We start from the raw sequence: 17,847 nt of genomic DNA, 5'->3' as shown, positions 1-17,847 counted from the left end.
AGGATTCACTCCTGATAAGAATGTACACAAAGTTAAGGGCTCTTCTGTGGAATCCCAGTTGTTAACGTTACTGCTGAGTGGCTCTTCTTTTTTTAAAGGGGAAGTTTGAATCATAGTAGAAAATGTTTTTTACAGTTTATGCAAAGAAATTAGAAAGGTCACAAATAAATGACCTAATGCTTCACCTTATAACCTTGGAAAAAGAAGAACAAGGCAAACCAAAAATCAGTAGGCAAGAAGAAATAATAAAGATTAGGGCAGAAATTAATGAAATAGAAACAAAAAGAACAATCCAAAGAATCAATGAAACAAAGAGTTGGTTCTTTGAAAGGATAAACAAGATTGGTAAACCCTTAGCAAATCTGACCAAAAGAGAGAAGAGACACAAATAAATAAAATTAGAGATGAAAAAGATAACATCACAACAGATTCCAGAGAAATTCAAAAAATCATAGGGACATACGATAAAAGCATATACTCCATAAAGTATGAAAATCTGAAAGAAATGAATGATTTCCTTGATTTATATGACCTACCTAAATTAAATCAAAATGAGATTAATCACTTTAACAGACCTATAACAAACATGGAGATCTGAACAGTTATCAATAATCTCCCAACTAAAAAAAGCCCAGGCCCAGATGGATTCACTGCTGAATTTTACCAGACCTTCAAGGAAGAGCTAACACCATTGCTTCTTAAGCTTTTCCAGGAAATAGAAAAAGAAGGAATTCTACCAAACTCCTTCTATGAGGCCAGCATCACCCTGATACCAAAACCAGGCAAAGATAGAACAAAAAATGAAAATTACAGACCAATCTCCCTCATGAACATAGATGCAAAAATTCTCAACAAAATATTGGCAAACAAAACATAAGAGTATATCAAAAAAAATCATTCACCCTGACCAAGTAGGCTTTATCCCAGAGATGCAGGGATGGTTCAATATACGCAAATCTATAAATGTAATACATTATATAAGCGGGTTGAAGGACAAAAATCACATGATCATCTCATTGGACGTAGAGAAACCATTTGACAAAATCCAACATCCCTTCATGATAAAAGTTCTACAGAGACTGGGAATAGAAGGAACATATCTCAATATAATAAAAGCTATTTATGACAAGCCTACAGCCAACATATTACTAAATGGGGAAAAACTGGAAGCTATTCCACTAAAATCAGGAACAAGACAAGGGTGTCCACTCTCCCCATTTTTATTTAATATTGTACTGGAAGTCTTAGCCATAGCAATAAGGCAAGAGACACACATAAAAGGGATACAAATTGGAAAGGAAGAGATCAAGTTATCATTATTTGCAGATGGCATGATTCTATACATAAAGGACTCTAAAGACTCTACTAGAAAACTGTTAGAGCTGATAAAAAACCTACAGCCATGTAGCAGGATACAAAATAAATACACAGAAATCAGTAGCCTTCATATATGCTAACAACAAACACACAGAGGATGAAATAAGAGAATCGCTCCCATTCACAATTGCATCAAAAAAAAATAAATAAATAAAGTACCTTGGAATAAACCTAACCAAGAAAGTAAAAAATCTCTACAATGAGAACTTTAAAACACTCAAGCGAGAAATTGCAGAAGACACTAGAAAGAGGAAATACATCCCCTGTTCCTGGATTGGAAGAATCAATATTGTGAAAATGGCAATCTTACCAAAAGCAGTCTACACATTTAATGCAATCCCTATCAAAATTCCAAAGGCATTCTTCATGGAAATAGAAAAAACAATCCAAAAATTCATTTGGAATCACAAAAAGCCTCGAATATCTAAAATAATACTGAGCAACAAAATTAAGGCTGGTGGTATCACCATACCTGATTTTAACCTATACTACGGAGCCATAGTAACAAAAACAGCATGGTACTGGCACAAAAACAGACTTGTAGATCAGTGGAACAGAATAGAGGACCCAGATGTAAGCCCAAGTAGCTATAGCCACATGATATTCGATAAAAACGCCCAAAATACTCATTGGAGAAAAGACAGCCTCTCAAAAAATGGTGCTGGGAAAATGATACATACCTGTACAAGGATGAAAATAGATTTTTCTCTCTCTCCATGCATAAGAATTAAGTCCAAATGGACTAAAGACCTTAACATCAGACCTGAAACTTTGAATTGTTAGAGGAAAAAGTATGGAAAACCCTTTAACATATTGGTCTTGGCAAAGACTTTTTGAATATACCCCAATTGCTTAGTCAATAAAACCACAGATTAACCACTGGGACCTCATGAAATTACAAATACTTTATACTGCAAAGGACACTGTGAATAAAGCAAAGAGGCAACCTATAGAATGGGAAAAAAACTTTGCCAGCTCTATCTGATAGAGGATTAATATCTAGGATATACAAAGAACTCAAAAAGTTAAATAAGAAGAAATCAATCCAGCCAATTGAAAAATGGGCTATGGAGCTAAAAAGAGAGTTCTCAAAAGAAGAAATATGGATGGCATATTAGCATCTAAAAAAAATGTTCTACATCACTAGTCATCAGGGAAATGCAGAATAAAACTACATTGAGATTCCATCTCACTCCTGTCAGATTTGCTACCATAATGAAAACAAATGATCATAAATGCTGGTGGAAATGTGGAAAAAAAGGAACCCTTCTACACTGTTGGTGGGAATGCAATCTGGTCCAGCCATTGTGGAAATCAGTGTGGAGGTTCCTAAGACAGCTAAAGATTGATCTGTCATATGACCCAGCTATAGCACTCCTAGGCATATATCCTAAGGACTCATCCCATTTCCTTAGAAGTACGTGCTCAACCATGTTTATTGCCGCTCAATTCATAATAGCTGGGAAATGGAATCAACTGATGAGTGGATAATGAAGATGTGGCACATTTATACAATGGAGTTCTACTCAGCAGTAAAGAAAAATTAAGCTATGAAATTTGCAGGAAAATGGATAGATCTGGAAAGGATTATACTAAGTGAGGTAACCCAGGCCCAGAAAGCCAAACGCCACATGTTCTCTCTCATATGTGGATCCTAGCTACAGATGACTGGGCTTCTGCGTGAGAAGGAAAAAAACTCAGTAGCAGAGGCCAGTAAGTTAAAAAGGAGATATAAAGGAAAGAGAAAGGAAGGGAGGATTGTACTTATTAGATTGGTATTGTATATATGTAAGTAGAAGAATAGATTAAAGGGGGTGAAAGGCCCAAAGTGAGGTCAGGGGAAGCGACTGAGTAAAGGAGAGGTGGAGGGAGGGCTAATCAAAAGCTAAAAGGGTACATATAGATCATATGGAATCCTCCGGTTTCAGACAATGGAACACTCAGGAGCCGTAGATCATTATTAGAAAATTTTCAGTGCCAGGAATGGGATACCTCCAGTGAGTTGTTGGCCAGGGAGGTCCCTGATGCCCCCAAAACATTATAGGCCATTGCCGAGGCCCTTGGTTTCCCACCAGGAATAGATGGTAAGACCCTATTGCTGAAGACTCCACATACTTGGGCTGCAAGGCCACTGAGAAATACTGCTGGAACTGAGCTGAAACCTCCTCCATGTAGACCAGCTGACAGAAAGCTGGAAGAAGCCATTCTACATGTAGTTCAATGGGAGAAAGAGCTATCACCAGTGAAGATACTCAACAGTGGACACTGCAAGCCTTATAATTGGCCAGCCAGCCCAAATGAGCTAACAGGTGCAATAGTGGCACGTCTGTCATGGTGAAAACCAACTGCCCTCCAATTGGACTGGAGGCTCGCTCCTTGGGTTGAATACATCCCTGATACTGAAAACTTAAAACAGGGGTAGTCATGAGCCCTAGGGATGTAACATCTGCTGGTGTCTGGAAAAATGTATATACTATGCTTATCTAACTGCCCAGTAAGCACTTCCCTTATTATTTATACCCTTATATTAATGCTACTCTCACTTTGGGTAGAGAATCTTCCCTTTTCAGATGGCAGTGACCTTGGGATGACTCAGAAGGTATCATAGTGCTGGAAAGAAGTGACTGGAGTACTGAGTAACATCTAGATCACACCATCCAAGGCTCAGGGTCTAATGTGGAAGAAGTGGCAGAAAGAATGTAAGAGCCGGGCTGGAGAGATGGCTTAGCGGTTCAGCACTTGCCTGTGAAGCCTAAGGACCCCGGTTCGAGGCTTGGTTCCCCAGGTCCCACGTTAGCCAGATGCACAAGGGGGCACACGCATCTGGAGTTCGTTTGCAGAGGCTGGAAGCCCTGGCGCGTCCATTCTCTCTCTCTCCCTCTATCTGTCTTTCTCTCTGTGTCTGTCGCTCTCAAATAAATAAATTAAAAAAAAAATTTTTAAAAAAGAATGTAAGAGCCAAAGGAAGGGTATGACTCCTTACAACATGCTCCCTGCAGACATAAAATGGCCTGGATATCCATGACCTCATAGTGCCTGACACTACTTACACAAGACCATCATAAGAGGAGGAAAAGACCATGACGTCAAAATAAAAGAGACTGATTGAGATGGGGAAGGGATGGAATTTCAAAGGGGAAAGTGGGGGGGAGGGAGGTTATTACCATGGGATATTTTTTATAATCATGGAAAAATGTTATTAAAGATTGAGAAAAAAAGATAACTAGATGATTGACACAGGAACCTGCAATTTCACTCACATGTATATAACCAAAGGATGTGGAAACAGACATTCATATGCCAATGTTCATCAGAGCATTATCCACAGTAGCCAAAAGGTGGCAACAAGTCATATACCCGAGCAGACATGCATGGATGAACACAATGTGAGAACACATGATATACTATTCATCCACAAAGAACAAAGTTTTTATACAAACTATAACATGGACCTGGAAACATGCTGAGAAATACAAGCAAGAAGCCATGCACAAAAGGACAAATACTGTCTGATTCTCTCATGTGAAATGCCTAGAAAAGGCTGCCAGAGGGTGAATGGGATGGAGAGTTACTGCTTCATGTATTTACAGTACTTCTGTTTTGTGGTGTTGAAAAGGATTTTGCAAGTATATAAGAATAAAGATGGTTGCACAATAATATAAATATATGCATTTATTCGTGTGGGGGGCATGTGGTGATTAAAGGACAACTCTGGGTGTCTGTCCTTGCCTTCCACCTTATTTAAGGCAGTCTCTCATTCCTCACTATTCGGTTTGCCAGATGAGGTGGCCCACAAGATTCCAGGAGTCTCCTCTCTGCCTCCCATTATCACTGTTGGTGCACTGGGATAATATATGGTAGTGCTATTTCATCTAGATTTACATGGGTTTTGAGAATCTATACTGAGGTCCTTACACTTACATAGCAAGTGCTTTATCCACTGAGCCATTTCCTCACTCTACTTATTAACTTTTTTTTTTCTTTCTTTTTGGTTTTTCGAGGTAGGGTCTCACTCTAGCCTAGGCTGATCTGGAATTCACTATGTAGTCTCAGGGTGGCCTCAAACTCTCAGTGATACTTCTACCTCCGCCTCCCAAGTGCTGGGATTAAAGGTGTGCACCACCACACCCAGCTCTATTAACTTATTTTTGAGATGGTGTCTCTCTATTTAGAGCAGGCTGACCTTATATGTATCACACAGTTCTGAGATTCAAGCCTAGGGCCTTGCATATACTAGCTGCACTCTAACACTGAGCTACCTGTTCAGTGCTGTACTACAATTTTCTTTTTCATTTCATTCTGCCCTTTTTTCATACACACACACACACACACACACACACACATACACACGCACACACACATACACATCTGAGAGTGAGAGAAGACAGGCAGATAAAGAAAGAATGGGTGCACCAGGGCCTCTAGCTACTGCAAATGAACTCCACACATATGCACCATTTTGTGCATCAGACTTACATGGGTCCTGGAGAATCAAACCTGGGTCCTTTGGCTTTGCAGGCAAGTACCTTAACCTCTAAGCCATCTTTCCAGGCCTCAATTTACATATTTTTATTCATTTAAAAATTGTTTTATTTATTTGCAAAGGGAAAGAGACAGAATAAGAATGGGTACTTTGTATTTGAGAGATGGCTTAGCAGTTAAGGCACATGCCTGCAAAGCCAAAGGACCTTGGTTCGATTCCCCAGGACCCATGTAAGCCAGATGCACAAGGGGATGCACGCATCTGGAGTTCGTTTGCAGTGGCTAGAGGCCCCGGTGCACCCATTTTCTCTCTCTCTCTCTCTCTTTCTCAAATAAAAAAAAAAGGGCACTCCAGGACCTCTGGCCACTGTAAATGAACTCCAGACACATGTACCACTGTGTACATCTGGCTTTAAGTGAGTACTAGGGAATCGAACTTGGGCCATCAGGCTTTGCCAACAAGTGCCTTAACCACTGAACCATCTTTCCAGCCCCTATTATTCATTTTGTCCATGCTAACAGTATTTTAAATTTTTATTTATTGTGCTGGAGAGATGGCTCAGTATTAAAAGCACTTGCTGGTAAAGCCTGCCAGTAGGGGTTCAATTCCCCAAAGCAATATATTTATCTCAAGTTCATTTGCAGTGGCAAAAGGCCCTGGCTCAGTGATACTCTCTTCTTCTGTCTCATTATCAAATACATAAATGAAAAAAAAAATTTTTTTTAAGGGCCAGAGTGTGGTGGCACATTTATTCCCAGCACTTGGGAGGCAGAGGTAGAAGGATCACTGTGAGTTTGAAGCCAGCCTGAGATTACATAGTAAATTCCAGGTCAGCCTGGGCTAGAGTGAGACCCTACCTCAAAAACTGAAAACGAGAAAAAGAAAGAAAAAAAAAAGGAGAAAGAGGGAGGGAGGGAGGGAGGAAGGGAGGGAGGGAGGAAATTTCATAGCTGGGCATGTTGGCTTACTCTGTTTATAAAAATTATTTATATGCTTGTGGAATAGATTAAAGGGGCCATGATCTGAACAGGGAATGTTTTCAGTATCTTCCCTGTATCTGAAATGGCTGAGCAGAAAAATACATTGTATTTTAAAGATAAATAAAATAAAAACTTATTTATTTGCATATGTGGGGGGGGGTGTACTAGGGTCTCTTACCACTGCAAATGAAATTGATGTATGTGCCAGTTTTGCAGCTGGTTTTACTTGGGTGATGGGGAAATGAACCCAGGCCAAGAACCTTTACAACCAGGTGCCTTTAACCAAAAGTCTGTAAAGTACTTGAAGGAACGGGTCACACGCATGTGAGTTATATCTTAATGAAGCTGTTATATCCTCTAGAGGCCACCACAGTCAGCAGGAACAGATGAGGACAGGTCAGAAAGTCACTCAGAGGAGAGACACGTTGAGGGGGCTTGTGAGATGGCTCAGTGGTTAAAGGCGCTTGTTTGCAAATCCTGCCAGCCCAGATTTGATTCCCCAGTACTCATGTAAAGCCAGATGCACAAAGTGGCCCATGAGCTTGGAGTCCATTTGTAGTGGCACGAAGCCCTGATAGGCCCATTCTCTCTCCTTCCTGCCTCCTCTCTGCTCACAAATAAATATTTCCAAAAGAAAAAAAGACACACTGAGGGTATCACACAACAAGCAGATCAATAGAAGCAACCGTAAGTGTGGGAGACCTGCACAGGAGGCTGTGAGTTATCACAAGGCCCTTCCCATCCTCAAAGCCCCAGGTGGGCGGCAGTATCATTGCCCCTAGCAGAGGAAACATCACTACAGGGAGTGTGACCTGTGCAAAGTCACAGCTACAGGTGGCGAGGCAGGGTAGCTTTGGTCTAACCCTCACCCACAGTACCTTTGGTGGGTTAGCTTTGTGACCATGGGTGAGGACAGACCCTCACGAGATGCAGAGCACACAGACCATAGGGAAAAGGAAATGCTGTGCCACCAAAACAAGACGTCCACTGAGCTGACTGAGAGCCCTGCCAGAAAGGGAATGTGTTCCACAGAGGGCTCAAGATACAGAACAGAGCAGCACTTGGCTGAGGGCTGGTCACACACAGCGGATGGCAGAGCAGTAGGCATGGATGGGGAGCAGGGACTGTGCAGCAGGTTCAACAGAGAGGAAGCTGGGCAGAACTACGCACTCATACAGCACACACTTACAGCCCCCCTCCCACACACCCAGCACCCCGCATAACCCCAAATGTGCACCAAAGTGCGCCCTCAACACAGGCACACACTGCAAGCATGCATGGAGACACAGAGAGGAGTCCGCAGCTCTGTGCCCTGGGGGACCTGTACTCAGAATACACAGACACGTGGGGAAACTTGGCCAACAGCATATCCAGCAAGTGATCGAAGTGAGCCTCAGGTTGGTGCCTTGCCCCTCACTGGTCTGGCTGCAGGGACACCTCACACCCCAGGATGAGAGGCCTGCAGCCAATCTGTCTTGATTTGGGGAGATCTGGGCAGGGACAGCTGACCTAGGCAGGCCTGTCATCTCTGGCAGAGGCTGCCCTCAAGCGGAAGGGGCCCTGTGGCCCCCAGAAAGAAGGAACAGAGATTCCCTCTCAGCCTAAATTATTCAGAAGCAGAGGGAATGCGCCTGTTTAACAAGCCACGGTTTTATGCAGCAGGTTAACAGTTTCCCTCAATCCAGTGAAATATTAGAAACTCTCCGGGGCCCATTCGAGGACTTCTACTTCAGGCACAAGGTGACAACTCAGCACTTTTTATATTATTTAGAGAATAAAATTAACCCTCACAGGCCCAGGCTGTTTCCTCCCCTCTCACTGGATCGGCCTGCTCAGCGCTTTCCCCATATATAATTACAAGCTGCTATCCATCATGTGGCAGGGACGCGGTGCTGACACGCAGAAAGGGACACAGTAAGCACTTCCACTAATAGAAGCAGGACTTAACTATCACTCCGATATTTTCATTTAAATTGGAATATTTTATAACAATCATCTGTGGCCTCCATGTGGTTTTGCCCTCCACCTGGGCCAGCGCCTAGAGCTGGCCCCTCCAGGCTCCGCCTCTCCAGAAGGGCTTTCCTGCCAGGGCCCATGCTCTTCAAGGTGACCCGCCTGTTCCAGTCAGGCCCATGTTGCCAACAGCAGTAGAAACAGGGGCTGGTTCCAGGTAGCCACTGCTCTGGGCTGTGCCCTCCCTGAAGGGAGTCTTGGGCCATCTTGATAGGTGGACAGGATAAAAAGAGCCTGGCTACCTACACAGGGGGTATGCTCAAGGACAGTAAGGACACATACTGTACATATGTGTGACCCTAGAGGGTAAAGGCAGTGAGGAAGGGCTGGGCCTGCCACCAGGGCATTAGGAGTTTTTGGGAGAGGGGCTGGCCCTGCACTGGCACAGGCTCCACTGCCTGATGACCTTGACTTCACTGGGAGTCCTCTTTCCTGTCTCTGTAGGCCCTGGGTGGCTTGTCATGACCTCAGGGTACCAAAAGCTAAAGAGCCCCAGGGTGAGGAGCTCAGGTGTGGGAGGCTGGATGGTCCCACTGAGCCAGGCCCCTAGGGCTCTCTTACGCCCATGCAGTGGGGAAGGCTGTGCTGGCTCAGCTGTGAGGAGTTTTCCACAAAACCCAACAGGTGGGACTGAATTGTCTGGGAGGAGGAAGTATTCAGTACCCCAAAGATATGGCGGGGGCCTTCTATCTCCAGTTCCTAACCCCCCACCATCTGGTACTGGGTACCTCCGGTGGACTCCCAGCCCCAGCTCAACCCAGCCATGTCAGGGGTCCCTCCACGGGAGTAAGGCAGAGTGGAGTGTACATCCCTATTGCCCAAGTCTGCAGCCACACACCACCACAGCCCTGCTGAACAGCAACCTCTGACATCGCCTTCAACCCACTGCTATCCTTAGCCCACAGCCATTTCCCTGGGGATTCACTGTCCCAGCCACTGCCCCTCTTTCTGTTCGACAGGTAGGCCCCACTATAAACACCTCTTGCTCCTGGGGCAGGACCTGGACACTGCCCTGGCCCTGTGTGACTCTGAGCAAGGCACTGGACCTCTGAGTTACCTTTGAGGTATACAGAATGACAGTGACCACCTCCAGACTGTGAAAGAGGCACAGGAGCTGACACAGGAAATGCCTGGAAATGTTTCAAGGTATGTCCCATACCTGTCTGGACCCCCCTTACCTTTGCACCCAGTGGGCAGTAGCCTTTGAGGAAGTCACTGCAGACTTCAGCCTTGCGAGACACGTACACATGGCTGTAGGGGCAGTCGCTGTTGCTGCAGATCCCCTTTAGAAAATATGAGCACACGGGCATCTAGGGAAGGGGAAGGGTTGTAAGAGTTTGAGGGATTGCACATTGGCAGCCATACCCACTTTCTAAGAAGGACCATTATGTCTTAAAGACCCCTGCCAAGGTCCTACAGCCAAGTGTCAGCCACCCAGACTCTGCCTAGAGACTCTCACCCTGCTCCCCCAAAGGAGAAAGGATGCTCAAGGTCAGCCAGTAGGAAACAAGTGGCACCTGTTCATGTCAGACCCCTGCTCTCCAAGGTGACTAGCACATAGATCTGCCCCAACTCAACCTAGATGAGGACATGGAACTGAATGGCCTGCAGCAGTGGCTTGGCCCAGGTGTGCTATCCTGGGGGCCCAGTGGCCAGGGGTCCACTGTCGAGGTGAGAGAGCCTTGGACTGGATTCCAGGTAGGCTAGGTGTGGCACTGACTGCATGGTGCCACCAAAGGCCTGGCCTCAGTAGGAGGAGTCCCACAGCAGGCAGCTTGGACCCACCCTGGCGGCTGTAGGCAGACAGGCTTGGGCAGGTTCCTCATCCCACTGTCCAGATGCAGCCTGTTCTTTCCTTAGGACAGAGGTATAGTCAGCCTCAGTGACCTCTGGCTGCAGCTTCTACCTGTTACCACTGTCTGGACTGGGAGGTGAAGAAAGAAAACCTAGACAGGCAAAACCTAAAAAGGAGGAGCTGGGTTGGGGCCATGACCTCCAAATTTACTAGGTAACTGGGCTCATTCCCCTCCTGTGGGCCATAGACTGTCTGGGGGAATAGGCAGTGTCACTATTCTGGCCTAGCAAGTCCCTCTCCCCAGACCTAGAGCACTGCCTGGCCTGCTGAGCGTTTTCAGCGCCTGGGGCAGCAGTGGGTCTGAGGCACCCTTTCCAGCCCTAGGGAACTCAGGGCTTTAAAAAGTCCCTTTTCTGGAGTGAAGTGGAAGAGGGGGAAGGTGGGCACCAATCTGAAGCCAAGGAAGAAGAGGCTAGGGCAGCAGCTCTGGAGCTGAGAGGGAAGGAGGGAAAAATCAGAGAAACAAAGGGTGATTTACTGAGCAAGAGTTTATTTTTAATTGTCTTTTAACTGCGGCCGCAGAGGGGAGAGGGGCTGGGGCCCTGTTTGGGCTGGCTGTGGTGCGGCTATAGACAATTCCCTTAATGTGGTTTTTGATATAGAGCCCAAATTAGCTCTAATAAAAAGGGATAATAAAGCCAACTCTTGCACCAAACGGAGCTCCTCCTGGCTGTCAGACCACGGCCGTTACCAAGAGGAAACTGCATTCTCATTTCAATTAACCTTGTTTGCACCCCGCCACATCCACACAAATAACAATAACATTAATTCAGGGTGCTGGAGCGGCCCACACATCAGACAGCTTGGAGTGCATGCTGGCTTTGGAACTGGCGCTTAATGAACCCGAAACTCGACGTGAATTTCCAAATTGCTCACGACAGAGTTTCGAAGCTCGATTAGGGAGAAAAATGCTGATTCTCTCCAAGCTCCTCAAGGGGAAAAGCTGTCGGAGCAGCAGTAGGCCTCACCCACCCGCCTCCCAGTACCCATGGCCAGGCTATCTTCTCAAGGGCAATGGGCAGGCATGGGGTGAGGCTGCCTGGTCTCTGGAAAGCACTGGCCCCTGATTACAGTGCTCTCATCCCTTCCAGGAAGGGACACTACTGGGCCATCGTGGTCTTGGTTACTTTGCCATAGCTCTCCTCCCAACTGCCACTCCACTAAAGCAGTAGCCAGCAAAGGCCTTGGCCCTAGACCGCAGAAACACCCATGGGACCATGATCCCTTGTGCATGTGGTGAGATGGGAAGGAGCCTGGATGGCGCAATGGTGACTCCAAGTAGGTACTGCTTTCAGCAGAGGTGAGAGAGGCTGCTGGGACACCTGGGCTCATGGACACTGGAAAGCATGTCATCATCTCAAGCCCAAGAAAACCACACAGCACCATCCAGAGTCTGGCAGACCTCCAGAGCTTCCAGGAGAGAAGGCCTCTGTCCACACAACACTCACCTTCTCCTTGGACACGTGGTGGGAGAAGGGGCAAGTCCCATCTGTCTTCTTGCACGTGCCCCGGACAAATCTATGGCATGGGACAGGAGGGTTTAGAGAAGGCTAGTGGCCAAGGCCCGGCCCAACCCCCGGCCCAGATTGGCACTGAGACTGCTCAGGGTACCTGGTACACACAGCCACCTTCTCAGGGTCATGGATATAGGGGCAATGCTCGCCACGGTCACACCTGCCAAAGCGATTATAGTACATACAGTACTCTCGCTTCTTCTCCTTCTTCTGCCTTGCCTGCCGGATTATGGCCAGGCTGCGCTGGATGGCCCGGCTGTGCACAGGGAGAGCTTTGTGAGCTGGCAGGTGAGTGGGGGGTTCCTACCTGCCCAACCCAAGGGACTCACCTAGCCAAGGAACGACTGCAGCTGCTAGCAGGGTCCAGTCGTCCTGCAAGGGACAAAGGACAGGTCACATGAGGCCACAGCCCGGCCACAACCCTTGATCACCCTCCTCTCTACCTGCTTGCTCTTACATCTTCTTCCCACCATTCCACCTGGCCAAAGCACCACTGTGTTCCCCAGCACTCAGCTCATGCACAAATGTCTCCTTTAGCACCCCCACCTTTCTAGGGACGCAGCCTCAAGAGTGGAGGAGCACTGGCTTGGATTGAAGATGGGTGCCATAAGAGCCAGCATGCCAGGTGGCCTGCCATGAGGACTGAAATGGCCTGCTAGCCTCTGATGCCTCCAGTCACACTGCCCAAGATCAACCTGGTGCTACCTGGACCACCTGGCTTCTTGTTCCGTCTTGGTGCCCAGAGAGCTCATAGGGAAGTATACGGACTAGACAGTGACTAGACCATGGACCCCTCTCTAGGCTCTAGCCTGGCTACCTGAGAAGCTGCTGTGAAAATGGCAAAGAGTAGTGGCATCTCTCTCAGCAGAGCCTGAAGGGGCCCTAACAGGGCTACTTATAACAGAGTAGACAATACAGACCTGGCTGTACAGAAGGAAAAATGACTTTTAGACTTCTAAAGGTTTGTTAAAAAATAATAAGGGCTGGAGAAATGGCTTAGCAGTTAAGGTGCTTGCCTGCAAAACCAAAGGACCCAGGTTTGATTCCCCAGAACCCATGTAAGCCAGATGCAAAAGGGGCACATGCATCTGGAGTTCGTTTGAAGTGGCTAGAGGCCCTGGCATGCCCATTCTCTCTGTCTGTCTGTCTTCTCTCTCTGCTTGCAAATAAATAAACAATTTGAAATAAAAAAAAAACTAAAAAAGAATAGTAATAAAATCAATAAACAAATACCATAAACAGGTGTGTGGTGGCAAAGCTAGAAATGGAGCTATGGCTCTGCATGGTGTCTTGTAGACAAAAAGTGACTGGCCTCCAGGCTTCAACTAAAACTCATTTCTTAAAATTTGAAATTTTCCTTATCACAGTCTTTAAACCCCAAACACCAAGACTTACTTTCTGAGGTGACTGATGCAACATGAGGACAGTGGGAAAGGATTGAGGACTCTGAGAGAGCCAAGGAGCCCATTTGGGAATGGCCCTGGTTAACCACACAGCCTGCCTGCCTGCCTTTTAAAGGCACAGGCCAGCCCCAGGGTCACAGAGCAAGCAGGGTAGGGCCTGCACAGGACGGCTTCCCCAGGTTCCTCAAATACGCACATGACCCTTCCCAGACAAGATCCGATTTCCTACAGGGCAGCTGCTGAAATGAATACGGCACTAAGAGGTACAAGTGACATCACTCAGAAATTCTGAGGACCTGAGGCGATGACAAAGTCATCCCGGTTTTAAAAAGGTATGTTCTAAAGTGTCTGAGCCCACACAGCCAATCCCTGTTCCTTCATCAGAGACCAGCCTCTAATCCAGGGCAGCCCTCCCCATTCCTCTCTCAGGCCTCAGCACAGTCCTTTGGGTCCCACTGGTTGGAACTTCAGATCTCTTCCCTTGGCATCTAGTAATGACTTGGCACCAAAAATTCTTCAAGAATGCCCTCTCCATACAGGGGTGGGTAGTGTGCTATATCCTGGCACCTTAGGCGCATGGAGCCTGCTTGCTACTGGGGAGTACCTGGGGTATCCATTAAGCAAGCTGGGTACTACCCTGGTTGGAGCTCTATGGGCCTCTGGCCATTAGTTGGCCCATAACTTCAGTGCTCTCAAGCTTAAGAAAACAATCTCCAGGACTGAGTGGTGCAACACCAGTGCAAGGCAGGGGCTCTGTTGCATGGCTGCATGTTGGGAATGGTGTCTCAAGAGTGGCGATAAGGAGCTGAGGACATTGAGGGATGCAAGGCATGAGGTGGAAGCAGCAAGAGAAGAGGAAAAGCAACGAAGGTCTCAGGGTATAAGGAAGGAAGGATTTGCCCAGGGTGGCCTCTATTCCCAGCCGAGGAACCTGTCCATATGGTGGCAGTGGAGTCCTGTCCAGGTGGCACAGGCACATACTCACACCTGCCAACCTTCATGGCAAGTGACGTGCAATGTGATATAGTCTGTCAATGAGCACTGGTTCCTGGGCTCTCTCCCAAGTTGCTGGTGACACTGGTGCCATCTGTTCCTGGCCAGGGACATGGAGGCATCACGTGCCATTTGTCAGTACTGGGGAGGAGGGAGCAGCTTTCTTCTCATTCCTCATGTTCTGCTTTTAAAGACACCACTGCAGGCTCACGGTGGGAGTTTTGACAAGAATGGGAGGCACCTTTCCAAATGCTTTGCAGTGTTAAAACTGCATATCAAGTAGCTGACTTGACGAAAGGCAAGTGGAAGTGCAAAAAGCTCGACTGTGTGGTCCCAACCTGGGAGCACAGGGTGCGGCCTCTGCTGCTGTCCTCGAGCACTGTCACCTCCCAGAATAGCCACTGGCTCCCTCCAGCCCCACCTGCTTGTTGCCATGTCTGTTCCCTGTCACCTGCCCATAGCCTCTCCAAGGGGTTGGACTTCAGTGTCTATCCTCAACACCACCACAGAGCTGGCCATGGGTTCCTGGGAGGGATTTCCTTAAACCTTGGTCTGCTCAGCTGGAAGGCACCAGGCCCAGGCATATCTGTCAAAGACACCTGAGGTTCACCCTTGGGAAGAAAAGCAAAACAGCAAAAGGAACTCCAGGAAGAAGCAGCAAGGTATGGGATCCCTGTGACCTGGTGGCTCTGGCTCTGATAGTGCAACAGACAGGACCTCCTCATATGCCCTTCTATGTGATCTGACGGCACTCTGGGAGGGGCAGGCAAGGACCATAGACACCATTTGCCCAAGAACATGTGGGTGGCTGGCTAGCAGCAGGAGATTACAACCCACACCTGCTCCTCACTGGCCTGCGGACCCTGGAGGCCCAGAACAAGCCACAGTCAGCCCCGGTGCCTCAGACTACACTTATGCCCCACTACAGGGATAGCATAGTCCAGCCACCTGAGGACACAAGTCCAAGGCCAAAGTATAGGGTAGGTTTGCAGATGGCTTTGGGAGTGTTGGACTTAACTTCAGGGACCCAGGTAATCCAGGGCTTATGCTGACTCTACCCCAGAGGGCCTGAAGGGGCAGCTTGAAGAGGAGGCAGAACACCATCCCTCCACAGAGGTTATGCTTTCTTTTTATTTTTTATTTTTTTTATTCTTCTTTTTTGTTTTAAACGAACTCCAGACGCATGTGCCCCCTTGTGCATCTGGCTAACATGGGACCTGGGGAACCGAGCCTCGAACCGGGGTCCTTAGGCTTCACAGGCAAGCGCTTAACCGCTAAGCCATCTCTCCAGCCCGGTTATGCTTTCTTGTTGAAGTCAAAGTTTTGCTGACACCAGGGAGGAAAGTTCTGTAATTTTGGCTAGTGTAAGTGGCAGCACACAGCTGGGAACAATCCACCTCTCTCACAAAGCATGGGCAGGGTCAATATGGGCTCAGGCAGGTGGTGCCATCCAGCTCAGCTACCACTGCCCTGGCCCTCAGAAGCGAAGGTGTGAGTGCTGTCTCTCTGCCCCAAGCCTCCTTAAGGAGGGCAGGACTAAGCCCTAGGATCACTCTACAGTGATTACCAAGGCTGGTGGGCAGGATATGGGCAGCCACAGCTCTGTTTGGCAACAAGCTGGGGCCCTCCAGTGGCAAGGAAGCCCCAGGGTCCCCAGTCCTACTCTCACCCTTGTATAGCTGGCTGAACACAGGCACACTCTGGGTGACTGTTAGGGCATGGATGTGATACACCTGAGGGATTTAGGGGCAGGGACTCCCTCAGCTGGCTCTAGGACAAAACAAAGGTGATACAGAGGCCATGCCACAGGTCATGCGAGCACCCTGTCCACAACACAGGGTGATGTAGGAAGTTCTCTTGTATGGCAGATGGAGAGCTCAGCACTTGGCCTCCAGGTGTAGGAGCAGACAGATTCCCAGTGAGGAGCAACAGCCCCAACCCCCCATCTTCACTCTGAGTTTTGCCAGCCTCAGGGCAGCAGCCTGACCCTCCTTGGAGCTTAGATCTGCCATTTCAATGGAGGGCACCTGACTAAGAGACAAAACCAAAGCTGCCACCAGCCCACCAGGATTTGAATTTCTAGGTGCCACCCTCCCAGACACAAGAGGATACAAGCAGCCCAGGTGGCAGTTACAGCCCTACCATGGGTACCTGGACCCAGTGATGGGGTCTAAGGGTGGGACCTTGGATGAGCCTATAGGAGACACTAAGTTTGGCAACTGGATGGTTGGTTGGATGGATGATTGGTTGTGGCTGCATAAGCATGTGACCATGTGGCAATGACTAGATGGTGGTCATTATAGTGTGATGACACAGCCTGTCTTCCAACCCAAGGTGTATTCCTCTCCTAAGCCTTGATGCTTAGTGGGCTGGTTACTGAGTACTTAGAGGAAGGACATAGGCATATGAAGATTACAAGTGATACATATGGAAAAACGAAGGTATGGCAGTCAGGGTAAGAGCCCAGGTTCCAGGAGCAACTCGTAGGGGCCATGTTCCCAGTGTGTCCTGCCTAGAGAACAATAGCTGAAGGGCCCTGGGCCAAAGATGGGTTCTGAGCCCATCTGGAGCACAGCCCAACAGATGCACAAAACAGCAGCTGGACTCTCCCTGCATCTGTGTGACCCCAAAGCCCTGCTATGGGTACCACCTCCGCTGGGTTGACCTCTTCTTTCCCTAGCCCCTCTAGTGAGTAGGTAAGTAGACTGTTGGACACAGCTAGTCTTCTGAAATCCCACAGTAACCCACAGTCTTTCTTTTCTTTTTCTCTCTCTCTCTCTCTCTTTCTTTCTTTCTTTCTTTCTTTCTTTCTCTTTCTTTTTTAATGGGCAAGGAAGAGAGTAAAATTAAACTGAAACCAAAATACTTTTCTAGTTAATTTGTACAATAAGCACAGCCAAAGCATTTCTCTCTCCTCAGCCTGTTCCCCAGGCTGCGGGGGGCTCGCAGGGGCAGCAGCGCCTGCCTTCAGATTCGGTTGGCGAGGCATCACCAATGCGATTAGGGGCGCCATGGCCCCAGGTGTTTGCTCGCCCGGGCATGTTTACCATACCTGGCTCATCCTTTGTCCAAGAGCAAAACACAAGCACTCATGCAGAGTCCCCCGTGGAAAATCAGGGGCTGCTCAGCCAAGCAAGAGGCAGGCGCCACTGAGGCTTCCCAGGGGACATCAGGGTTGCAGGGCCTCCAAGCACCTGCCTTGCTCTGGCTGCCCCTTTGGTCTCATAAG

General features: G+C 47.8%; 1 protein-coding gene and 1 pseudogene across 2 annotated transcripts in view; one reads left to right on the top strand and one right to left on the bottom strand.

Moving 5' to 3' along the window:
* Window positions 1-17,847, bottom strand: part of Zc3h3 (zinc finger CCCH-type containing 3) — a 138,317-nt gene that overhangs the window by 33,417 nt on the left and 87,053 nt on the right. For both annotated transcript variants that reach the window (XM_004656380.3, XM_045144090.1), the window contains exons 6-9: window positions 12,552-12,594; window positions 12,320-12,478; window positions 12,157-12,226; window positions 10,032-10,163 (exon numbers count right to left, since the gene is read on the bottom strand). In XM_004656380.3, coding sequence (XP_004656437.1) covers window positions 10,032-10,163; window positions 12,157-12,226; window positions 12,320-12,478; window positions 12,552-12,594 — 404 coding nt within the window. The remainder of the gene's footprint in view (window positions 1-10,031; window positions 10,164-12,156; window positions 12,227-12,319; window positions 12,479-12,551; window positions 12,595-17,847) is intronic.
* Window positions 6,826-6,940, top strand: LOC123459140 (annotated as a pseudogene).

This window comes from Jaculus jaculus, chromosome 2 (assembly GCF_020740685.1).
Source record: "Jaculus jaculus isolate mJacJac1 chromosome 2, mJacJac1.mat.Y.cur, whole genome shotgun sequence".
Taxonomy (NCBI): Eukaryota; Metazoa; Chordata; class Mammalia; order Rodentia; family Dipodidae; genus Jaculus; species Jaculus jaculus.
This window is presented reverse-complemented; position numbering and strand designations above follow the sequence as displayed.